Below are 21,189 nucleotides of genomic sequence, written 5' to 3'. Positions count from 1 at the left end.
GAGATGCCAATATACTTCCTCTGTACGCGCTTAAATCAATGTGTATTTAAAAAGGAGTCTGGTGGTTTTGCTTAACGCAGTTTCAGTGTTGTTTCTGGTTTTAAAAAAAAAGAGGATCTTATTCTTTACTTTTTGTAGTGAAGTTACTCTTTAGAGATTATGTCTGCTTTTGCTTATATTTTGGGAATTTCCATGTAACTTTTTACTAATTTCTCTGTATTTTTTGGGCCATGTGTAGTTAAGTTACTCTTTGCCTTCTCCTCATGTTTTTGAAAGAAATCAAACCAAATTTGCTGAGGTTTCAAAGGGTGAAATTGACATTTCAAGACCAATTTCCAAATTGAAAACTACAAAAAAGAGAAACCTATAAACCTATAATAAATCAAGAACTCTAACAATAACGTGTGGACTTAAATGCAATTTTAAGGCCTTGAACTGACATGGTGTGAAAGGCTTTTGTCTCGATCTGCTAAGTGACACTGCAGGAGACTAAGAAGGGATACAGTCAAATAAATGAGGGGGGGGGTGGCAGAGGGAAAGGGAGACAAAAAGAGGTAAAGGCTGTGAGTCTGAATGAAGTGTTGAAAGGAAAAATAAAGAAAGGGAGGAAAAGGAGGGAAATAAACGGATTGAGCGAGCAGAGGTGTGCTCTGTATAGAAAATGGACGTATCCAGCTGTCCCTTCCATCCAGCTCTACCCAGAAACCCTTCAATCAAACAACCACGATCAAGCCTGACCACTGTAGCATCCCCAGGCCGCTTTCATTCGTTCTCATTCATTCATTCATCCATTTTTCCTCTCCTCCGGTGCTTTAAGCCTGCCAATTATCATCAGTTGCCCCCAGACGGCCTCTGTCCTTGTTCCTGTTTCAGCTGGCCTTTCAAACAGCCCCTGCATTAATAAGCCAGTTGTTACAAATAAAAAGGGAGGTGAGCGGTGATTATTCAAAGCCCTCCTAAGAGAGAGGGAGAGAGAGAGGGAGCCCACGTTTCACACCCAGGGAGAGTAAAAGCACCGCCTGCCATTTATGGGGCTGTCCAAGGCCCCAGTACAGAGACTAACAGGGGTGATAATGAAGGAGAGAGAGGCTGTGATGGTTCAGGACATGAAAAAGGGTCTAAATACTGAACGACACCCAAAACCCCTGACTGCCAGGAACAGGTAGACGCATTAAAAACGTCAGCAACCTTCATATATCAGTTCAACTGCATAACAACAATAAATAAGGACTTCAACATCAAGTTCTGTGTTTTTCAACCCTTTTTCACCTATTTTCGTGTCTAAGTGGCTAATGGAAAAAACAATTTTTTTAAGTCATCCAGTATTGAGTGAGAGCGCTGCAGCCACCAGCCTCAAAACAAGCTGCAATGTAATGCCGCTCAGGGCATGTTTGCCCCGACAATTTATATCCACTAAAATTGCTTTTTTTGACACAGACAGGCTCAGATTGTTTTTAGTGTGCCTGACAACTTATGGAAAGGATCCCTACAGAGACATGCCTGTTTGTTAAAGATTAATATCCTATTTGTTTAAAAAGAAAACCAGCCCTGAAACTGCAATTGCTAAACTCACCCGACTCAATTTAAATAAACAACAGTTTTATCATTGCAAAACACACATCATTATAAGATGGCAGAAACAAAATACACAATCATATTGGTTCATCTTTCCACTGTTGCAACAATCACCAACTCTGGTTTGGTTAAAATAAATCCAGGGGGATCTGGATTAAGAGAGAACAAGGATCTTTATCTCTTTAACAAAAAGGTCTACCTCTGTAGGGATCCTTTTCATAATGTTGCCCGATACTTAGAATAATAATCTGAGCCTGTCAGTTTCCATATTTTCTATAAAAATACAGTATATGATTGAAAGTGTTCAATTACATAGGCTCTAACATTATCAGAATCTGAGATATGCTAAGTGTGCCATGCCAACATTGCATTTTTTTGCCATTTAGAGATGCCAAAATGGAAATATGTGGATTAATTCCTTGGACCATGAACATTTGTGTGAAAAGGGGGTCTTTATGTGTCTATCAAGAAATGGTCCTTTGTGTTGTCTTTATGGTTAAATTGAACAACATATGTTTATTAGGGGGTGAAAATGACAACATTCATAGTGGCAAAAACCAATGTAATTCTCAAAATTCTGTCAAAATATATTACAGAACTTTCAGGTTTGTTCTCAGATAGTGTATGCATGAGGTTTGAAGAAAATCTGACATGTAAACAAAAAAATTGCTCTGATTTGACACAGAGTGATCAAGAAGGAAACTGAAAAGCTCAAAATGTCCAGTAATTTTCTCAGTTTGTGGTTTGCGTGTGTGTGTGTGTGTGTGTGTAGGTCATTTACCTGCACACCTGAAGCTCTGAGCCGTCAGCCCCTTCTCCACAGCCAGACAGGTGAGAATACTGAGGAAACTGGTGGTGACTGACTGCCTCTTGGCTCTCTGGGCCTCCCGCTGCCTCCTCTCTCTGGATGGTTTCGATCTCAACAGCACTCCCTGCAGGGCTGGAGCTCCTTCTACTGACTCCACCACTTCTTCTTGGGCCGGTCTCTGTGCTGCGACCGCCTCCCGCAGGGCCTCCATCCACTCCTGGGCCTTGAGCTGATCGTCGGCCCGAAGTCTGAGCACATCTTTGGGGAAAACGACCTGGAAGCAGTCCCCACTATCTGTCCATGGCTCTCCGTTCTCTGGCTCCTGATCATGCTGCACGGCCAAGCAGGAGGCCAGGGAATAGTGGAGGACAGGCTGGGACACAGACCCACGGCCCTCGGTAGGGAAGGCCCGGAGAGCAGATCTGCTCAGGACGAAGGTGAAGGCCCGCCAGTTGTTCTGATCCACCAGCTGGTGGAGCACACCAGCTTTGAGGACATCCTGGCAGCGCTGGGTGAACAGCGGCAGGGTGGTGGGTCTGCTCAGGATGCCAGAATTAGACTGGAGAGAGAGTGACGCCTCTGCTGAGGTGGGGGTGTCGCTGTCACCATCAGGCCTGGTGTCGAGCCCTGAAGGAGAGGGCGATGAAGAAGGAGACATGGGCGCGGGAAACTTGACGATCTGTTGTTTTTCCGCTCCCGTCTTACGCTGGTGGTTCTCCTTCCTCACAGGTCTGGCTGCCTGCACTTTCTCCAGGATCAGCCGTCTCCACTCCACGGCTTCCCATTGGCTGGCCGCCCTAAGCTGGAGACGCGTGCTGTTGAAGAACAAAGCCTGAAGCGTGCGTTGATCGGCGGGCTGGGTGATCTGGCCAGGCTGGCTGCAGGGTGCTGGTGAGATGACGCTCTGGCAGTGTGACAGAGAGTAGGCGGTGCCCAGCTGGCGGTTGGCGCTGCTGTCCAGAGTGTACAGCCGGAGCTCACAGGGTGTAAGCTCGACGTGGCAAGGCGTCCAGCGGCCCCGGGGCCCTTCACGCTGCTCCATCTCACCCTGCTTCACCACGCTGCTGCTGCTGCTGCTTTTATCAGCTGGACAGAGATAGAGGAGAAATGAGACAAAGATGAGTAATATGTATGCATGTGTGCGTGTGTGTGTGTGTGTGTGTGTGTGTGTGTGTGTGTTTAGCAAAAATACAAATACAAGCAGTTTTATTCTGACTAAACCTTCCCAAAGGCCCATCATCTGCAGGCACAAATAACAGGTCAGATACTATTATGTCTAATAAATTTGCTTGTTTGGATTATTCTCATAATAATAACCTTGTCACTGGATCTATGTGACTTTAGCAAGTAAATAAAACCAGTTGTACATTTTTTTCATCCACTTTCAGTGTAGCAGTTGGCTCTTAATAGTTTGTATCATTTGTGAATGTTGTCAGATGTAATGTTTAGATCTTTCAGTTAGGCTTGGGCAGTATCACGGTGTTGCAAGGGTATTTGAAAACCCCAACAACATGATTTTCTAGACCATCAAAAACACAGACTCTCCTTTTTCTATTAAGATCACAAGGAGAGGCTTTATTGAGGATGTGTTGCATATAGTGAAAATCACATTACACCAGACGACAGCCAGTGAAGCAGGCTGCTGAGCTGAGAAACATGGCGACTGCAAGGGGTGGGGATAACATTACAGGACTGTGAACAACTGGCCAGCAACAAAACAGAGAAACCACAAGAATAAACAGTGAATTTTCACATTTAACTTGAGCTTGAACGTGAATTATGGATTTATTTCTAATTGGAACAGTGGACTAACGACTAAGAGGTCTAACCAAGACAGTTGTGGTGAATTTTACTTCGATTTAGCTGAGCTTTGAAAAGGGTGTTTTATGATAAGTTAACAAGGCACAAGACATTAAGCCAACACTAGTCTCAGTCAGATGAAACAGAAAATCTTGAGTATAGAGGGTATACAGTTGTATTGCTCTATTGCTCTCTCAGGAAATGTGGGAAAATGTCTCAACACTGACACTTCTGTGGTGAACTAAAATTGTATATATCTGGTATGCTGATATAGCGAATAGAGGGAAGAAACATGGACCTCATTATGGGCCTCATGCATGAATCGTGTGTGCAGAGAAATTTAATAGAGTTAAGAACTTTTGTGGCAATCATCAATACTTGTTACTCTGCCCTGTTCTCAGGTAAGATCAAAGTGCGCGAGACAATATGCACAAAAGCCTTTGCTATGAAATGTTAATGATGATGATGAAAAACTATTTTATTGATGAAAAAACGGGGGAAAAAGTTATTTTTGAATTTTTTTAATTATTTAATCACTTATTAAGTTTCTTATTAATCTATTGCTTTGTACAAGAGCAAATATGAGAGACAAATAAGAAAACATTCGTGCATGAGGCCCATTATGTTTTAGCCCTGTCTTTTCAACGCCAGCTTCGCAAATATTGTTACTGCTGTTTCCCCTGGCAGCTAAAGCCACAGCAAACAGTCATGAAGGGCCTCAGAGTGACTGGTAAACAGGTTAGGATCGAGACAAGCCTCTCAAACCACTCCTGTACTATAATCCACTTCTAAGCTATTGATCCTTATGTTCTAAATCGCCAAATATGGTACTTCTGGACACAATAGCACTTGACAGAAGTAGCGTATCTAGCTCTGTTGTGGAGAAAGTATGAGTGTCTGGAACATGCAGATCAATGTTAAAAGGTGGTGTAATGGGAGTTCCCATTTCTCATCATCATCTCTCTTTCTTTATCATATCACAATGAGTAGCACTCTCTGTTTGATCATATTGTTAGTGACTTGTGATGAATCACTGTGTGTTGATCTTTTGGTGTAAATCCTTGTTCTCTCTGTACTGTGCATGATGACGTAATTTTCAGAGCAGTGGTGTGACAAATTTCTAAAGGTGTGGTGAGAATACATTTTACACATTGTGTAACGACTCTGAGTTTCCATTGAAATCCAAGCTGACTTCAGCTGCCATCCTACATGAAGCAGGGGGATACAAACTTTTTAAAGCCATGTTTAAAGATTGGCTGATGCTCAAAAGAAATTTTCCGTGGAGTATTTTAATGAAGTGCATCTATAGCTTCAACTCAAGAGCACATTTAAGTCCCATTTTTGGACATCAAGATCGAATTCATTGCAATGAGCTACATAATTTGTCCTTGCTTATGCAGCTTTTTCCTCCCAGTTCGCCTGCATCATAACATCTCTAATTGATCTCAGGAACGTTAATCTAGATGGGCCATTTTCCTACACAAGGTAGCTTATCAGACGCTTGCGGCTCAGACATGAGTGTTCGTATTTAGCTAAGAGATAGCTGTGAGCCAGCGCTCCTCTGAGAACATTTCTTGTCGCCAAAGCAGGAAGAAACAGTATTGTTTGGGAGGCCACTCAGCAAAATGTCCCACTTTCTTAATCTGGAGACCGGAGGTACACCCTCTCCCTTTTCTGGACTTTTCTGTCCGTTTTTTCACCATTGGCAGCTTGCCGTCTCCTCTTGTGATTATGGTATGTTTTCTCTTTGATAAAGGAGCGTTTAGACTCAGGTAGACAACAGGCATCATGACCTCTGCTAGGACATAAAACTGGGCCAGCGTTGCGTATGAGCTATGCTGCATTTACTGACCTGCCCAAATGCTTAAAGAAACTGGTCAGATGCCAGCCAACAGCAAATCTATTCTATTGTATTACTTGGTATAAGATCATAACCAAATCTGAAGCATCACCCAACCTTTTGTGTTGGTGTTTACCATACACCCACACACCTTTGTATGCACTTTTTAAAGTTCATAAAAAGGTCAAACTTGAGGTGTAACAATGATTCAGCTTGCCAAGTATCTGAATAATTTCGAAAAACAAACTTTATACATGCCAGTGACCTGTGGATGAATATTTGGGAACATTCGCCACACTTCAATGGCTTTAAAGCACGCAGCATTTCATGAAACCAAATACTGGACAATCATTTTTGCAGGTTCCATTTTTGTGGCTACTCAGCCTGCAGTACTTCCACTTAAAGAGGAAGAGAGAGAAGCAGCTGTTACTCCGCACGGGGCAGCTAAAGTACAAGCTATACTGGAGACACACAGATGAATCTTTGGGACTTAAGATTAAGACACTTAATAGCAGCAAGTTTAAACAACAAAACAAATACCCACACAAAAACATACATAGCAGCATTCATACTATACAACCAGGCAAGTGCACCAGGTATTTTTTTCAAGAAGTAAGAATTTACAAGAGGAATGACTAACTGTGACTTAATCTATGAGCTGTCTGGAAGTGGAATAATTTGGTAATTTGCAGGTCAAAATACATGTGCACATCTGAAATAAGAAACATTAGGTTACGAAGTAAATGTTTTTGGATGTTTAGGTTATATCCAAACATTATTTAGGCATTATTTCATCTACTATATTTTTGAAATGTAATAACCTAATAGTGAAATTCTGTTGAAATGCTGGTTATGTTACCTATAGACATCTGAAAAGAAGTTAAAGAAAAAACTGCTGCCTAATTTGGCCTAGCTTCAACCAGCGAAAACAATGTTTTTCACAAATTTAGCGTAACATGGGGTAAGCAACTGATATACAAACGGTCATTGGGGGGGTTGAAGTATTTCTATAATATCTAGACATCTTTAAGTGGGTCGACAGGTTTGCTTAAAAATAACAACAATCACTGTCCGCCAAACCAACCCCACAAACTGATTTAATTGTAAACCCCCACCAGGAGCGGCCTAATTGGCAGATATTGCATTTTGTTTCTTTAACGTGCTAAAAGACTAAATGGAGGGAAACACTAAATCCTTCACAGCTCTGGTGGCGAGTCAAGTGCCTCATCAATCTTATCAAAACGGCAGCAGACATGGTGTCACTCCAGGTCTCGGACTGTGCATGTTAACAAACCTTTTTTGCTAAAGGAACAAATGAATATGCAAATAAGTTTTCAACTGGAATCAAGACTAGCTGATTGGCAGTGTTCACGCTTGGGAGGGTCGAGATGAGAATTAGGCATTGTGGCGAGGAAAGCTGCTCTGTTCAATTAGCCTTCATCTCCACCTGGTAGGTTTTGACATCACGCTCTGGTAACAGTCTAATACACACATACGAGCCTTCAACCAGAATTAACAGTTTTCTCTCAGGGCTGCAGACTAACGAAACAGTCCTGCTGCCCTAAAGTCAATCAAGACCTTACACAAACAACCTCACCCACTGATTAGGGAACAAATCATAATATTACACGCCGTTTTACAATCTAACAGACTCCCACGGTTTCCTGGATACCAAAGCGCACATGGACTGCAAATGAAAAAGCACACACAGGTACAGCATCCACTCTAAACCGCAGAGTTTATCCTGTTCAGGGTCAGTTGTAAGTTGTAAATCCCCAAGTTGAGTAAGGCCAGAATTTTCTGAAAAGGATATGTGTCATGAAGGATGTGTGACAGTACGTTCAGATACAACAGGAACTGAAACAGAAGGACTCACGTGAAGGTGAAGAGAAGCAGACTGACTCTAAGCAGCGAAAACTGTGACGAAGATGAAAACTTAAATTTCAGAGAAGTTCTACCTACTATTATTGTAGACGAGCAAGAGCGAAAAAACATGGACAGGCCAGAAGAAAAATGACAAACAACTGGAACTGCTTTGGATGACTAAGATGAGACGTTACTTTATTGTTTGCACTCTTCTGTGTACACACAGCCTCTCCACACACACTGTGTTTTGCTCAGCAAATATTCATACTGTTCATGGAGGGAACATGTCCATTGGCTATTTGAGAATAATAAACACAGATGACCAAGGAAACTCCAGTGGTCAAACCCGCATAAATAAATCAAGAAAATGCTCCTCTGAAACAAGACTCTAAAGCCAGGCATACACCGTACAGTTTTTACTCATTCGATATGAGTAAACTGTCTGCAATGCAAAACCAAATCTCATGATTAATGTGCTCACACAGTACGGCTCTCTCTCACAGCTCAAGCAACCTGGCCACCATATTTTCCGTCCATCGTCTTGTTGCCATATATTAAAGTTTTTTAAGAAAACTGAGAAAAGCAGGGAATTATTACATTTAAGAGGGCTTAAACAACAAATATTTGGTATTTTTATCAAGATTTTCTGTGATTTGTGTTTTGTTAAGCAGCACAAATAACATTATTAAATGTAAAATTAGACTCACTGTTCTTTCACTATGCCACTGTATTTTTGTACAAATAGTGTCTCATCATTCAGAGTACTAGCTGATTAGATGTAATGTTTTGTAGCCTGGTGTATTAAACCCTAGTGATAACGCAACTTGGAGAATTAGCCAATTATTTCAGCAAGCTTAACTTGTCCCTAAACTCTACCGTTTGACTAACACGTACATATTTTCACATTAACTGTTTCACTGCATGGACCTTTAACTTTAATGAACACAAGATTATTAAAGAATGCTTGCAACAAAATGTGGAACCAAAAATGGACCAATTATTTACAAGAAATGTAACATGTAAACAGATGATTGCAGCCTTTTCGAGTTCACTGGGTCTGTTATATAACATATGGTAAGAGCTTTAATAAAAGGCGACACATTCAGCCTCTTTGGTCCCATATGTACATGTGTATTGTGTATATAATAATGATCACCATTTCCATTTACCATCTAAACATCCCCAGCTGTCACTAATGGAAAGGCAAACAGGCCACTTTTTTTTCGGTGTGAATGAAGAGACATCGCGAGGCTAAATCACTCTGCCTTCTGCTTATTACTTTCCTACTTCTCTCTTTTCAATGCACATCGAGCCAAACTAAATAGCCTGATGCCTTTTCACACATATGCTAATACTAAATAATCCTGCCAGTATCAGGGGCCGGGTAATTGGGTTGCCTCTTCTCTCGCCTCATTTGAGTCCATTTGCTGACAGGATTACAGGCTATTATCCCTCAGGATCCCTTAGGATCTCCTTAGGCCTTCAGATGGCCAAAACACACAAACAAATGGTGTGTGTGTGTGTGTGTGTGTGTGTGTGTGTGTGTGTGTGTGTGTCTGCCTGAACACTGACTGTCATAGCACAGCTGTGTCATTTCAAGTTATTATCATCTTCTATCATTATTGCTTTCTCTGAGGATGCTTCAACATAAGTACAGCATACGCCCCGATCTGCAGCACAAATAGTCTGAGACTTCTGTCCTCTGAAAAGCCTCAAAGGCTGAGAAAGCTTTCTGCTGAATGCACGGTCGATCAGAGTGCAGGAGGAGGAGGTGTGCGTGTCTCTGACAGGTAGGGACCGGACTGTTGGTCACCACACGACATGACATCATCTTTAATGTGTCAAAGCAGCAATTATGCCACAAATGCCCAATTTGGCAAATCAAGTGCAATTAAAGGGTCAGTGCAACCAAATTAGAAGACATATCATTTCCCACTTCACTTTAGTGATGTAGATAGTAGTTTATCCACATTTATATCTGCAGCTGAGACATCTTCAACCACTTCAGTGTTTCCCCTAAAACTGTGCAGGCCTGGCAGGCTGCCAGCAGACCAAATTTTGTTTTTTTAACTGTCAAAAATAACCAAATATTGGGGCACCTGGTGGCTCAGTGGATAGAACAGCGCCCTATGTGCAGAGGCTGTGTCCTCGCCGCAGCGGCCGCGGGTTCAAGTCCGGCCTCGGCCCTTTGCTGCATGTCTCTTCTCTCTCTACCCCTTTCACGCTCACACCGTCCTATCGATTAAAGGCAATAAAAGCCCAAAAAACTAATCTTTAAAAACAAACAAACAAAAAAAAATTAATTCCACTGTTTCCTATATTCATTCTGCATCAACGCACCACCGAGAGTTTTTGTTTAAACTGTCCAAAACCCCCAAATAACGAAAGTATTTTCAGCTCTATCATTGACCTAAAAGATCTGAACTGACACATTCATAACAGACATTTTCCACATGGCAGAACACAGAGACTGAGAGTGGGGACGTGGACTCACCCTCTGGCTGGTGGTTGAGGATCATGTTCTTCAGAGTGTTGCAGTCCACAGTGGGCAGTCCGTTGTCTGTGTATGCAGACGGCCGGTAGTTGACATCTGACCTGGACCGGTTGTGTCCCTTCTTGAAGGCCGAGTTGGACGAGGAGTTAGCGGCGTTGTTGGTGCAGTCCTTGCTATGGGCTGCCAGGTCATTGGTGGAGCGTGCTCGGCTTCTCTTGCCGTGCCTCAAGCCCATCCCCAGCCCCAACACGCTGAAGTTGTCAGCCCAGGCCAGACCAAGGGGCCCCACCTCAGGCTGCTCTCTAGCGAGAAGGCCCCACACACCGCTGGAGCTCAGCTTCCCCAGCGCAGCACTGGACACCTCCTGCAGCTGCTTAGGCTGCCTGGACGGCTGGAGGTTCCCAGTTTGAGCTTGGCTTGGGCCTTGTATCCCGTCCATGCAGTGGATGAAGTCCTCAGTGGCCTCAAGAGCCGGGCTGATATCGCCCACCATGTCGAGCTGCTCAAGCCCCTCCATGGCTGGGCCCCCTGAGCTGAGTCTCACAACTAGTTGGTTTTCCAAAACAGGCACAAAAACCCCGTAAGCTGCATCCACATGTCCAACAAAGTGGCTGTCAGCTGGTCAAATGCAAGTCTTTTAGGTATGTTGACAAGCTCGGGAAGGGGTGAAGAAGATCCAAGCAGCCTACAGACTTCACACGCTGCTGTCTGAAGCCAAGTCCTGCTCTCCTCCTCGAGACAGGGCCTTCATCCAGTCTTCCTTTTGAATGGTGTGCCTCGAGGTCTGGGGGAAAAGTCGACTTCCTCTCTCAGGGAAAGCTACCGCGGCTTTCTGCCAGGGCTAAACAGGACTGGCAGCAGCCTGGAACTCCTCAAATTTAAGCCAATTTGGGTGGCAAACTACATCATTTAGCCAGATACAAACACTTTGGGCTAGACGAAACAATAAAATCCCTTCGCTCAGAAAGAGGGGATGGTTATTTTGGCCCGTCAGGTGGCTGTGAAGTCATCAGATGGAGACCGTTTGTGGCTTCACTGTAACAGACGGAAGACAGAAAGAGGAAATGGTTAAGAGGAAGCATAGCATCCAAAAGTAAAGATTGGAAATAACAACTGACTGAGAATACTGTGATTAATTCCTTCATAAAACTGCCTCACGCTCCAGGTTCCTTTATAACAGAACAGTATGTAAAATAACTTTGAATTTAGTGGCATCGAGCAGTGAGGACTGCAGATTGCAACAAGCTGAAAGTTCTCCCAGCTGCTGAGAAAAGGGAAATCCCCACAAACTTAAAATTTGTTGAACTAAATTTAAAGATGGAAGCAGGATAAGGGATGGTAGGAAGAGGGGAGGTTCATTGCACTAATATCCCATTATACCTGTTTGTCTGTTGTGTCAATTAGTTGTTTTGTTGTTTTTTTTTAAACCTGTCTTTTCTCCCTCATAGTGTTGTCTTTGGAATGTCCCTTCACTTGTTTTGTGCCTGCATCACCTGATAAAAATTAAAATAAAAATTTAAAAAAAATTTCTGTTTAGTCTCTTCAGTGTTTATTGTTCAGGAGGTTTTCACAGGGTGCCGAAATTATCCACAGATGTCTCCATATCATTAAAAAAAATCAACAACAGACCTGGTGATAGGAAACTGGTAAAAACACAGAATTAAGAAGTTTAACGTTACAAAACAGTGTTTCTCCTATGATGTTTGGGACACTGCTGACGGGCCGCTCGCCCAGCACCTGCTGACGTGTGCTCACCTTTTTCCATCAAGACTTTTAGGAGGTTTTTACTGAGAGCCAAATTAGCTGCAAATGTGTGTTTCTCTCCATAACAAACAGACACAGTGATTTTAGCCAGTAAAACACTGAATAAAGCAGTTTCACTTTTAAAAAAACGCTGTTTTCCAGTGCCTAGGAGCTGCCAACTACAGTGGCCGACACGAGAAAGCGAATGTCCCTATCTAGAGCTCGTGTCTGGTTTGTCCATTATGGGCTGCTGTAGAAATATGGCGGTGCAACGTCTCTGTCTCCATAGATGAGGACCAATCCCTACAGAGATATAAACGGGTCACTCTAAACAAAAACACAACGACTGTTATTCTCAGGTGGTCATACACGAAACAAAATGTACTTGCTGTATTATATTCCACACTTGCCGATAAATCCACTTAAATCCTACACACTGGACCTTTACATCGAGGCTTTGCCAAGAGAAAAGTTTAACAACTTAAAGCATCAAAGTACCGACCCACCTACAGCGTCTTCATCACACCGAGAGCGGACCTTCACACATTCCTCCTCAGCAAACAGAAAAACGATCATCCTCCCGCACATGTCCTCATGAAGTAATACTTGACTTCCTCCTCAGCTGTTTATCGCTGGTCTGAGAGGGAGCAGGCCTGGGTGGGGTTCCCATCCATCTGCCTGTCTCTTCTGATTCTCCGCTCTCTTCTGTCTCTCCCTCACTCTGTTTCTTTCTTTTATCGTTTGTGCTCTCTCGCCCTGATTGATTTTCCTTCTCCTCCACAGCTCAGCCTCTTTTACTTTTCTCTACATATTAATTATTTAAAGACCATTACATCACTGTGATTCAATTTCTCATCGGCCCGAGCGATACATTGAATATTTACAATTGATTTGTGATGATTTGTTGGAGATATAAAGGAGTTATATCTATTATTGTTGATATCACAGTGATTGTAATGCTTTTTATAGATTTTGTTTGGGCTTTATTAACTTATATACATTATGCTCACCCAAGTCAGACCATACAGTTCACTACTGCGCAGCATCAGGACATTTAGTGCTGGTTAACAGTTGCAACATCACACTAAAGCTGCTGACTGGCTCAACTGTTTACCATTTTCACAATTTAAATCAAAATACTAATACAATACAAATAATTTAAATCACTTTCTATCTATATGTATATACTTATTATCTATATGTGTTTCCAATCAAATTTTATTGGACAAAAAATTGAAGAAAATAAAATTTAGGGAGAAAAAAGGGGGGAAAATGTATAAATCTCTGAAAGACACAACTAGCAATGCAGTTTCTTTTAGCAAGTGTGAGTCAGGACAATAAAGAGACAGCAGCTCCATCAAATTTAAACTAATATTTTGTCCATTTCATTCTCCTACCGTTCACTTTTGATAACTAACAAAGCATTAGTTAAAAGTGTAGCAGCTTTACTGAGATGTCCACTGTATACTGATCATTAACAATGACTAGTACATATTCCATTTTTGTATTTAGCAAATTGTATGATCACACACCAACATGATATCATCTCTCTGCAGATACAGCTCTGATCTAACCTGGACACCGTCACCATCAAGTTACTCATCGAGCTTCCCACTGAACTCCTGTGACTCACACATGCTGTCAAGCAAATGCAGCCAACATTAGCAGGAAAGATTAGAAAACTTCTGATCAGAGATGAGTGAGGAACAAAGTATGAAGTGATTCTCTCTGAAATTATGATGTTTGAATGAAGGTTGATATGACCTGTAGACTGTGGTCACTGCATGGAAAACAGCCAAATGAACACAAATCAATAAATCAGGCAACAATGTGACTGATTTTTTCCAGTAAAAACGTATCCAGGTTTCGCCCTCAGAGGTCTGTAATACATTCTGAACAAAAATGATCAGCTACATCCATATTATTGATGCAAATTGTAAGCACTTTCCTTAATCGATTATTCAGTAAAATGGGGATCGATTAATGATTATTTGAAGAAAAACAAACATAAAAACTTTGCTTATCTCAAACAATATCAAATGTGTTTTTTCCTCAATCAATGCTCACAGCAACAAATTTCATATATTTTGATAGCATTACATAGCCTATCACTTAATCAATTAAATTTCACATTTTCAATCAAATTTTTGAATGACCGATTATTCGATCATCAATTATCATCCCTAATTCATATGTATGGTTTCTCTATAATGCAGCATCTTGTGTCTTCTGGTTTACTGCTTAATTAAACACTTACACCTTATAGCTATCCAACACTATCCAACACTATCCAACACTATCCAACCCCCTTTATAGGGTGGGAATCGATAAAACGATTATCAATGCATCTTGATATCTTAATAATCTTAATGCATCTTTTTTGTGATCAATTGTTTTATTCAATTATTTTTTTATGCATAATTTTTCTTTCTTATTACTATGTACTCCTACTAAAACAGTGTATTTGTAATGATCCATTATTAAATTAAACACTAAACAGATTCATTTACTTACATTATCTTTTAATAATAAACAAATGTTAGCAACATGCACAGCAGACTGTTTTTTCTCCTCGTTTGGGTGGAAACGTGTAATATGGTTTCTCATGTTTGTCGTGTTCCCAAAACATTTTAGCTTAGCATGACACAATTTGCATTAGGGCTGGGCGATTATACCTAAATGAACATTTTTTTTTCTCTTTTTTTTAAAATTGAATTTGACTGATTTGATTTGATGGTGTTTTGGAATGTAATAAACATATATTGCATTGTTATTTATTAAACTATCCAGTATTATAAAAATTAAATGCTCCATCTTAAACAAACAAGGTCAATTTAAGGACATTGTGCTGATAATAGGCAAACCTCTCCCGACTTTTTGAATTTCTGATCTGTGCTATTAATCGTTTCACTCAGGAAAAAAGAATCGATTAGGCCTTCTTCTCATATAGCTACCAACAGCCTGCTAACATTCCCAGTTAGTGAAAATAAGCTAATGTGCCTGTGGCCCCAGGCCCCCAAATCACTACATCTGCCCCTGCTAATAATAACAAGAGCTGGATGAGACACAGAGCGATGAGTTCTGGTGTTTCTAAATTATTAAAAGTCTGGCTGATCCTGAAACTAAAATAAAGTAGTCTAAAGAAGTCACTTTCCTCACTGAACATTTGGATGTTTGTTTATTCAGACAGCTTTAGCTCGCGATGGGCGATCAGCTGTTTGATCCGCGATCGTGAAACGCCGTGAAAAATACTCAGCTGTACTCTGGAGTCATATTCGTACACTTTATTAGCCTGTTAATGGATCGATAACTCTGGTGTCGCAGTGTTTTGATGTGAGACTTTTCTCGGTGTCATGAAAGCGCGAGACAGAGCCCGACAGAGCGCGAGACTCACGGCAGATGTTGTTTTTGATCCACAGGGTGCTTGTCGCATTTGGCGCGCAGCCATCTTTACCGCGTATTTCTGTTATGTGCACCCAATAGACTGTCCGGGCGGGCGCTGCACTTCCGGAGTTTTTAGTTCCGCGTTCCGCCCCTATTCGTTCCGTCATAATTTCGTTCGAAAAATCGACTTTTGACGTTTGTGAATCGATTTATTGTCATCCACGTCCGCATCGCGATGCATCTAATTATCGAATTCTTGGGGTGCCATTTATGTTGCTACTTCATACATACGTGTAAGTATTTATATTAGGTTTTTGAATCCTGGCCCCGAAAGCAATTAAACTTCACTCAACTGTATTTTTTTTTAAAGCTGGAATGACAAAGCTGAAGTCAATGCACATTCACATGTGATTAAAACTTTTAAAATTGAAAGCTTTAAATGTAAAACTGGCTTATCTCAGACTCAGCAGAGAATCAAAATCGGATTTCGGCCAGAACTGTCAGATCATCAGACACTGGTCTCCTAACTGTACCCATGATAAGTCGTAAATCTGGTGAGGGTCCATTCAGTAATTACGTTTCTAGTCTCTGGAACAAACTCCCCTACAATATATGATGCACAACTACTGTACTTTCTTTTAAAAGCAAGCTTGAGACCTACCTGTTCTATCAGGCCAGTCATGTCCAAAGTGTGGCCCGGGGGCCAATTTTAAATGGCCCTTGGCTTGTCATTCAAAATGATATGATATTAATAATATGATTAACACAATATTGTCAGTTTTGTGCAGTGTACAATTATAAATCATATATACATAGCTGCATCTCATTCACATGTGCCCATATGTTTCCCAAATTTTGAGGGCATTGACGCTCCAGAAGAAAAACTAATCCCTTGTCCAACCGTCCCCTCCCCTTCCCACCTCAGCTGGCTTAGTACAACCTGCACTGTTATAGACCAACAACCAAAATGTAAAAATTAAGTAATTAGCAATCAATAAAAACTTATTTTCTGCATATTTGTTGTGTGCAAAGCTAATTGAGCTTACATTGTAATCAGTGTGCTATATAACTAGAGATGACTTGCCTTATTAGCCAAGTATGTGCACACATACAAGGATTTTAACACCACTTTTAGATTGCTCTCAAAGTACTCACACACGAAACTATGTACAGGAAGATAGAAACAGACATGCAGCTAAATACAAGGACCATAATGCAGGACAAAGAGGGGTAAAAAAGAAAGTACAGCTAATATGTACATAGAAGTGTGTATGTGTGTGTGTGTGTGTGTGTGTGTGTGTGGGGGGGGGGGGGGGGTATGTATATATAGATTTCAATATAAAAAGCAACAGTGACCAACAACACGCGATGTCTAAAAACAAGTTTAAGTGCTTCTGTTAATTGTAAACAACACAAATAGCGCAGAGAAACAAACATTGGAAAGATAACGGTAAACATGAAGAGGGTGGTTATCTCATCTTTAAATCCTAAAATAACGGCACACAATGATGCCACTTGAGCTAAATAAGGATAGCAGAAGCCTGAAATGAACAGCAAACGGGGCTGAAGTGTCAGAGGAGTTGTTTGTGTTTGCCTGTCCTCCTGCATCAATAAACACACAGTCAGCATCTCAGCAGTAAACACTGACAGAGGTGAAGCCACGGTCAGCATTTCGGACAGCTACAATAACCTGATACGTGAGCGAACTCGTTAAAATGTCCCTTTTATCACAAAATACACACTGCATATTGCAATATGTATAAAATGAAGAGCCGTCTCTGACAGCTGCCTGAATAAGGCCTGTTTTTGCCCCTCCAGCTAATGTGATGTGCTTAGCTAGTTAGCTAGCAGCTAACGCTAGCCTCTGTCTCCATCCTTGATCAATGTCACTTTAATGAAAGATAACAAATGTTGGCTCACTCGAGTCTTAACCATCATGTGTCAGTGGGTCTGTACTGTTATTGTCTTGCGGTGAAGTGTGCGCCGTTTGAGGGAAATGAAACAGAAATCGAGACTCACCTTACTGTGTTTACCATTTATGTCATTTTGACAGTCCGTCAGTGATTAAGTCCCCTGACTGCAACTGACGCTGCAAAACAAAGGTTCCGCCTAACGTTTGTACATCATGCATAGCTAGGCCTATGGAGTTTACACAATGTTTTTCATTTTATTTTTGTGTTTATTCATTTAATACATAGGGAAATAAAAAATCAGTACATACAAGTCCTTATGGTCCAAAACTCCACTATTTACTGTTTTTTTTTTTTTTACTGTATTTATTAATATTTATTTATTAATATGCATTATCAATATACACTCATTATTATGATGTTTATGTTTGTGATTGTTACTGTGACGATGATTCGGATAAGGACTGTTGTTGTTAATCAATTAATTTGTCACATAAAGCTGTAGAAATCACAATAGCCTATGACATTTCGGTTAAATTGTATTTTATATAATTTCATATGGTTAATCAATTAATTATTATTAATAATAATAACGATAAAAAATACATACAGAAAATAGCAAAATAATTATTGAAACTCCAAAGCTTCATGATAATTTTTATAGAGGTATTTTATTTATGGAGGAATTACATTTACATATAACATGTCATGCATTTCCTTTCCCATTTTTAACGTTTTCTACCAAAAAAAAAAGAGAAAATGACAACAGACATTATCACCACTGTAACATTCATGACTGTTATCATTCTTGTGAGGCATAATAAAGTTTGGTTTTATCACTTTATAGCTAATTCAAAAACCTATTGATACAATTTTATTATAGTTTGGTTGTGCCATGTTTTTCATTTAAGTTGCATGACATGTTGAAAACAGACATTTTGGGTTCTTTTCTATTCTTTCTGTCTAGCTGCATTTCTGCGTACAGAATCGCACAAGCTTTTTACATTTTTCCAACAGCCATTCTCTGTCTGTCCCTAATGTGTTCTGTATTAAGGCGATAATGTCATACACAGTGCATTTCCATTATTGTCATTATCATGAAATGGGATAAAAATCCCTAAAAGGCATGATCAGCACCATGGCTGATAGCAGGGGGTGGTGCATTTATTTAGTCTCACAAAGAAAGGTCGTGACACACGTCTTCACGGACGATGTTACCAAGATGGGAAGAGGAGCGCAAAGTGGAGGACAAAGCAGAGGTGGAGAATAGTTTCCCCCTAATGGGCTGCTTGAAGCTGCCCCCAAAACCCAAAGTGTCAGTCAGCAGGAGAAACATCATTCAAGAGAGACACAGTAATTCTCCTCCAACCTGAGTTTCAACAAGGGCTGAATCGATATTTGGGGCCAATAAAAGACTCTCTTTTTTTATTTTTTTTTTTATCAAAAACACATATTTGATTATTAATTTCCAATATCATATACATGCCGTTTTATCAATAAGATCTATATGAAATCTTTTTTCAGGTAATAAACATTACTCTGGCTTTGAGAAAATGAAAAATAGTAGATTCAGTGTTTCCCATTAATAATAAACTATGGCGACCCGCCACAGTCTAATTTGTCCCGCCATAGTGTCAATGGAGCGGGACTGTTAATTATCATGTTAATAAAAAGAGCCGTATTAAAGCACCGCTGGGTTATTTATAGCGCAGCAGAGCATTAAAACTTAAACTAAACCGTTCTGCTCAAACTCTCTTTCACTTACAAAACATGGCAAAAAACTGCAAAAAACTTAATGAAGAAAACTTTGTTTTTTTCTTGCATGCCACCATGGATAGTTGCATCTTTATTTTTAAAAACTGAACTGAAAGAGGAACTTCTCTATGCTCTCATCAAAGTCAGACTCTAATATTAAGATTTTAATAAAAATGCATGTGGCTGGGAAGTACTGAGCATACAACTGGATGAATGAGACTTGGATTGTACTGCACTAGTTGCATGAGTTTGTAACCAGATGTTAAATATGGTCAATCAATAAATTAATATGATCATCGTTTATCATGGAGGCATACAAAAAAAAAAAAAACAAAGTAACTGCTTGACCAATTGTCATTTTGTGGCTTATATATTCATTGAAGAGACTGAGGTCTATTCTACTCTAACCTTATTTTAGCATAGAAACTTTTTTCTTTTTTTTTATTTCTAAAATTTTAATAATATCAACATTTCGTAATAAATCTGAGAAAGCAAGCCATATGTCGTTTCTCTAAAAAAACCCAAACTCGATTCATACTTTTACTGTAGTACTGAAAAATGTTTTTAGTTATATGTTTAAAAGAGATACATTTTGGAAAACAATTAGGTCTTGCTCCTATGTGATTTGAATGTAGTTATTGCAACTCGCTATTAGACAAAAGTGTAGGCAATATATAATGTAATGAAATCATTACATCCTGGCCTTTTGCAGGTTTGTGCTTGAATTCTTATTGCTCTGCCGAGTTAGAGATGATTTATTATTATTATTATTTATTTTTACTTTTTCAAAAAAAAATGATTAATTGATGACCTTTTGCCTTTAGAGGGCAAAAAAGGTGGGAGAGACTAGGGTTGGTCTTCAAAGAATGAAACAAACAGAATGTACTTATTTAGTGCTATGCCACACTTTCCACTGACTAATATTACTAATGGCTTTGCTTCAAACGGAGAAATTCTGGGACTCCCATGATAAACAATAAATCCTGTTTCACAAGCAAATTTACTGAAAACATTTTTCTCAGCGAAATACCAAAAAAATGCATTTTTGAATGATTTGTTAGGCAAGAGGTAAATTAGATTATTCCAAATTTCAGTAGCTCCAATCCAAGAAATATCATAATCAGCTTCCATTTGAGAAAGCCCGAGTCGGACCTTCTCCTCCTCCTCCGCCTCCTCCTCCTCCCTCCTCCGCCTCCTCCTCCTCCTCCTCCTCCTCCTCCTCCTCCTCCTCCTCCTCTTTTCTCTGAATGCTCTTTGTCTGAATTTGTTTCAAAAGTTCTCCTCGTGAAGGAGAGGAGGGCCAGGTCGCCCTAATGGGCTCTGCTTCTCTGCAGCATTGTTGCAGGATAATGGTCCTGCATGGCTCATATAGAACATGGTCTTCTGATTCTTCTTCTCTTGGTATTAATTTTGAAAACATGCTCAGCGAAAGCATTAATGTACATCCTTTTCCGGTATTTGACATTCATTCTATTCAACACAGAATTTCAACACGGAGAAATATTTTTTGGCTTCCAGAAAACCTTTTAGTTAATTAAAGAAAATTGTATCAAATTTAGGCTTTTTTTTTTTATAACTTTCCATTTCCATTCAGCTTTTGTGATTTGACTGGTCAGAAGTTTAACATTAAAAAATGAATAAAGGGACATCCAGGTCTCATTGCTTTCTCACAGTGTAGCTGCGTCTGAGCTTTAGAAATCCTTTTAGGCCTGTGTCATTTTACAGGGATTGATGCAACAAATAAGCATCAACTTTAGGAATAAGACCATCTCTGTCCGCAAGGCTCCATCATTTTCCATCTAACAGCAATCTCACGTCCCCCCTTCCCTTGACTCATGCACTCAGGTCTCTCTCCGTCCTGTCAGTCTTCCCTATTTCCTTCTTTATTTTGATCATACCATCTTCTAGTGATGACTAAATTATGATTAGATTTAAGGATGTGCACTGCTTTCATCTGTCTAGTGCGTTGTTTAATACTGCACCCTCTAACCCCTCTCGAACCGCCACCCCGACC

At 40.3% G+C, this 21,189-nt stretch overlaps 1 protein-coding gene across 3 annotated transcripts in view; it reads right to left on the bottom strand.

Moving 5' to 3' along the window:
* plekhm3 (pleckstrin homology domain containing, family M, member 3) overlaps window positions 1–17,562 on the bottom strand; it is an 82,335-nt gene extending 64,773 nt beyond the window's left edge. Inside the window, exons 1-3 of one of the 3 annotated variants that reach the window (XM_042494209.1) lie at window positions 17,530–17,562; window positions 10,384–11,418; window positions 2,357–3,469 (exon numbers count right to left, since the gene is read on the bottom strand). In XM_042494209.1, the coding sequence (XP_042350143.1) occupies window positions 2,357–3,469; window positions 10,384–10,900 (1,630 nt within the window). In that variant the 5' untranslated portion in view covers window positions 10,901–11,418; window positions 17,530–17,562. Of the gene's footprint in view, window positions 1–2,356; window positions 3,470–10,383; window positions 11,419–12,632; window positions 12,699–15,520; window positions 15,581–17,529 lie in introns of those variants that run through there. The other 2 variants (XM_042494210.1, XM_042494211.1) reach the window with 2 other exon arrangements.
* Between the last annotated feature and the right edge of the window lie 3,627 nt (window positions 17,563–21,189).

Source organism: Plectropomus leopardus, chromosome 10, assembly GCF_008729295.1.
Source record: "Plectropomus leopardus isolate mb chromosome 10, YSFRI_Pleo_2.0, whole genome shotgun sequence".
NCBI classification, from domain to species: Eukaryota; Metazoa; Chordata; class Actinopteri; order Perciformes; family Serranidae; genus Plectropomus; species Plectropomus leopardus.
Note: the sequence above shows the minus strand (reverse complement) of the source record. Positions and strands in the feature narration are given on the sequence as shown.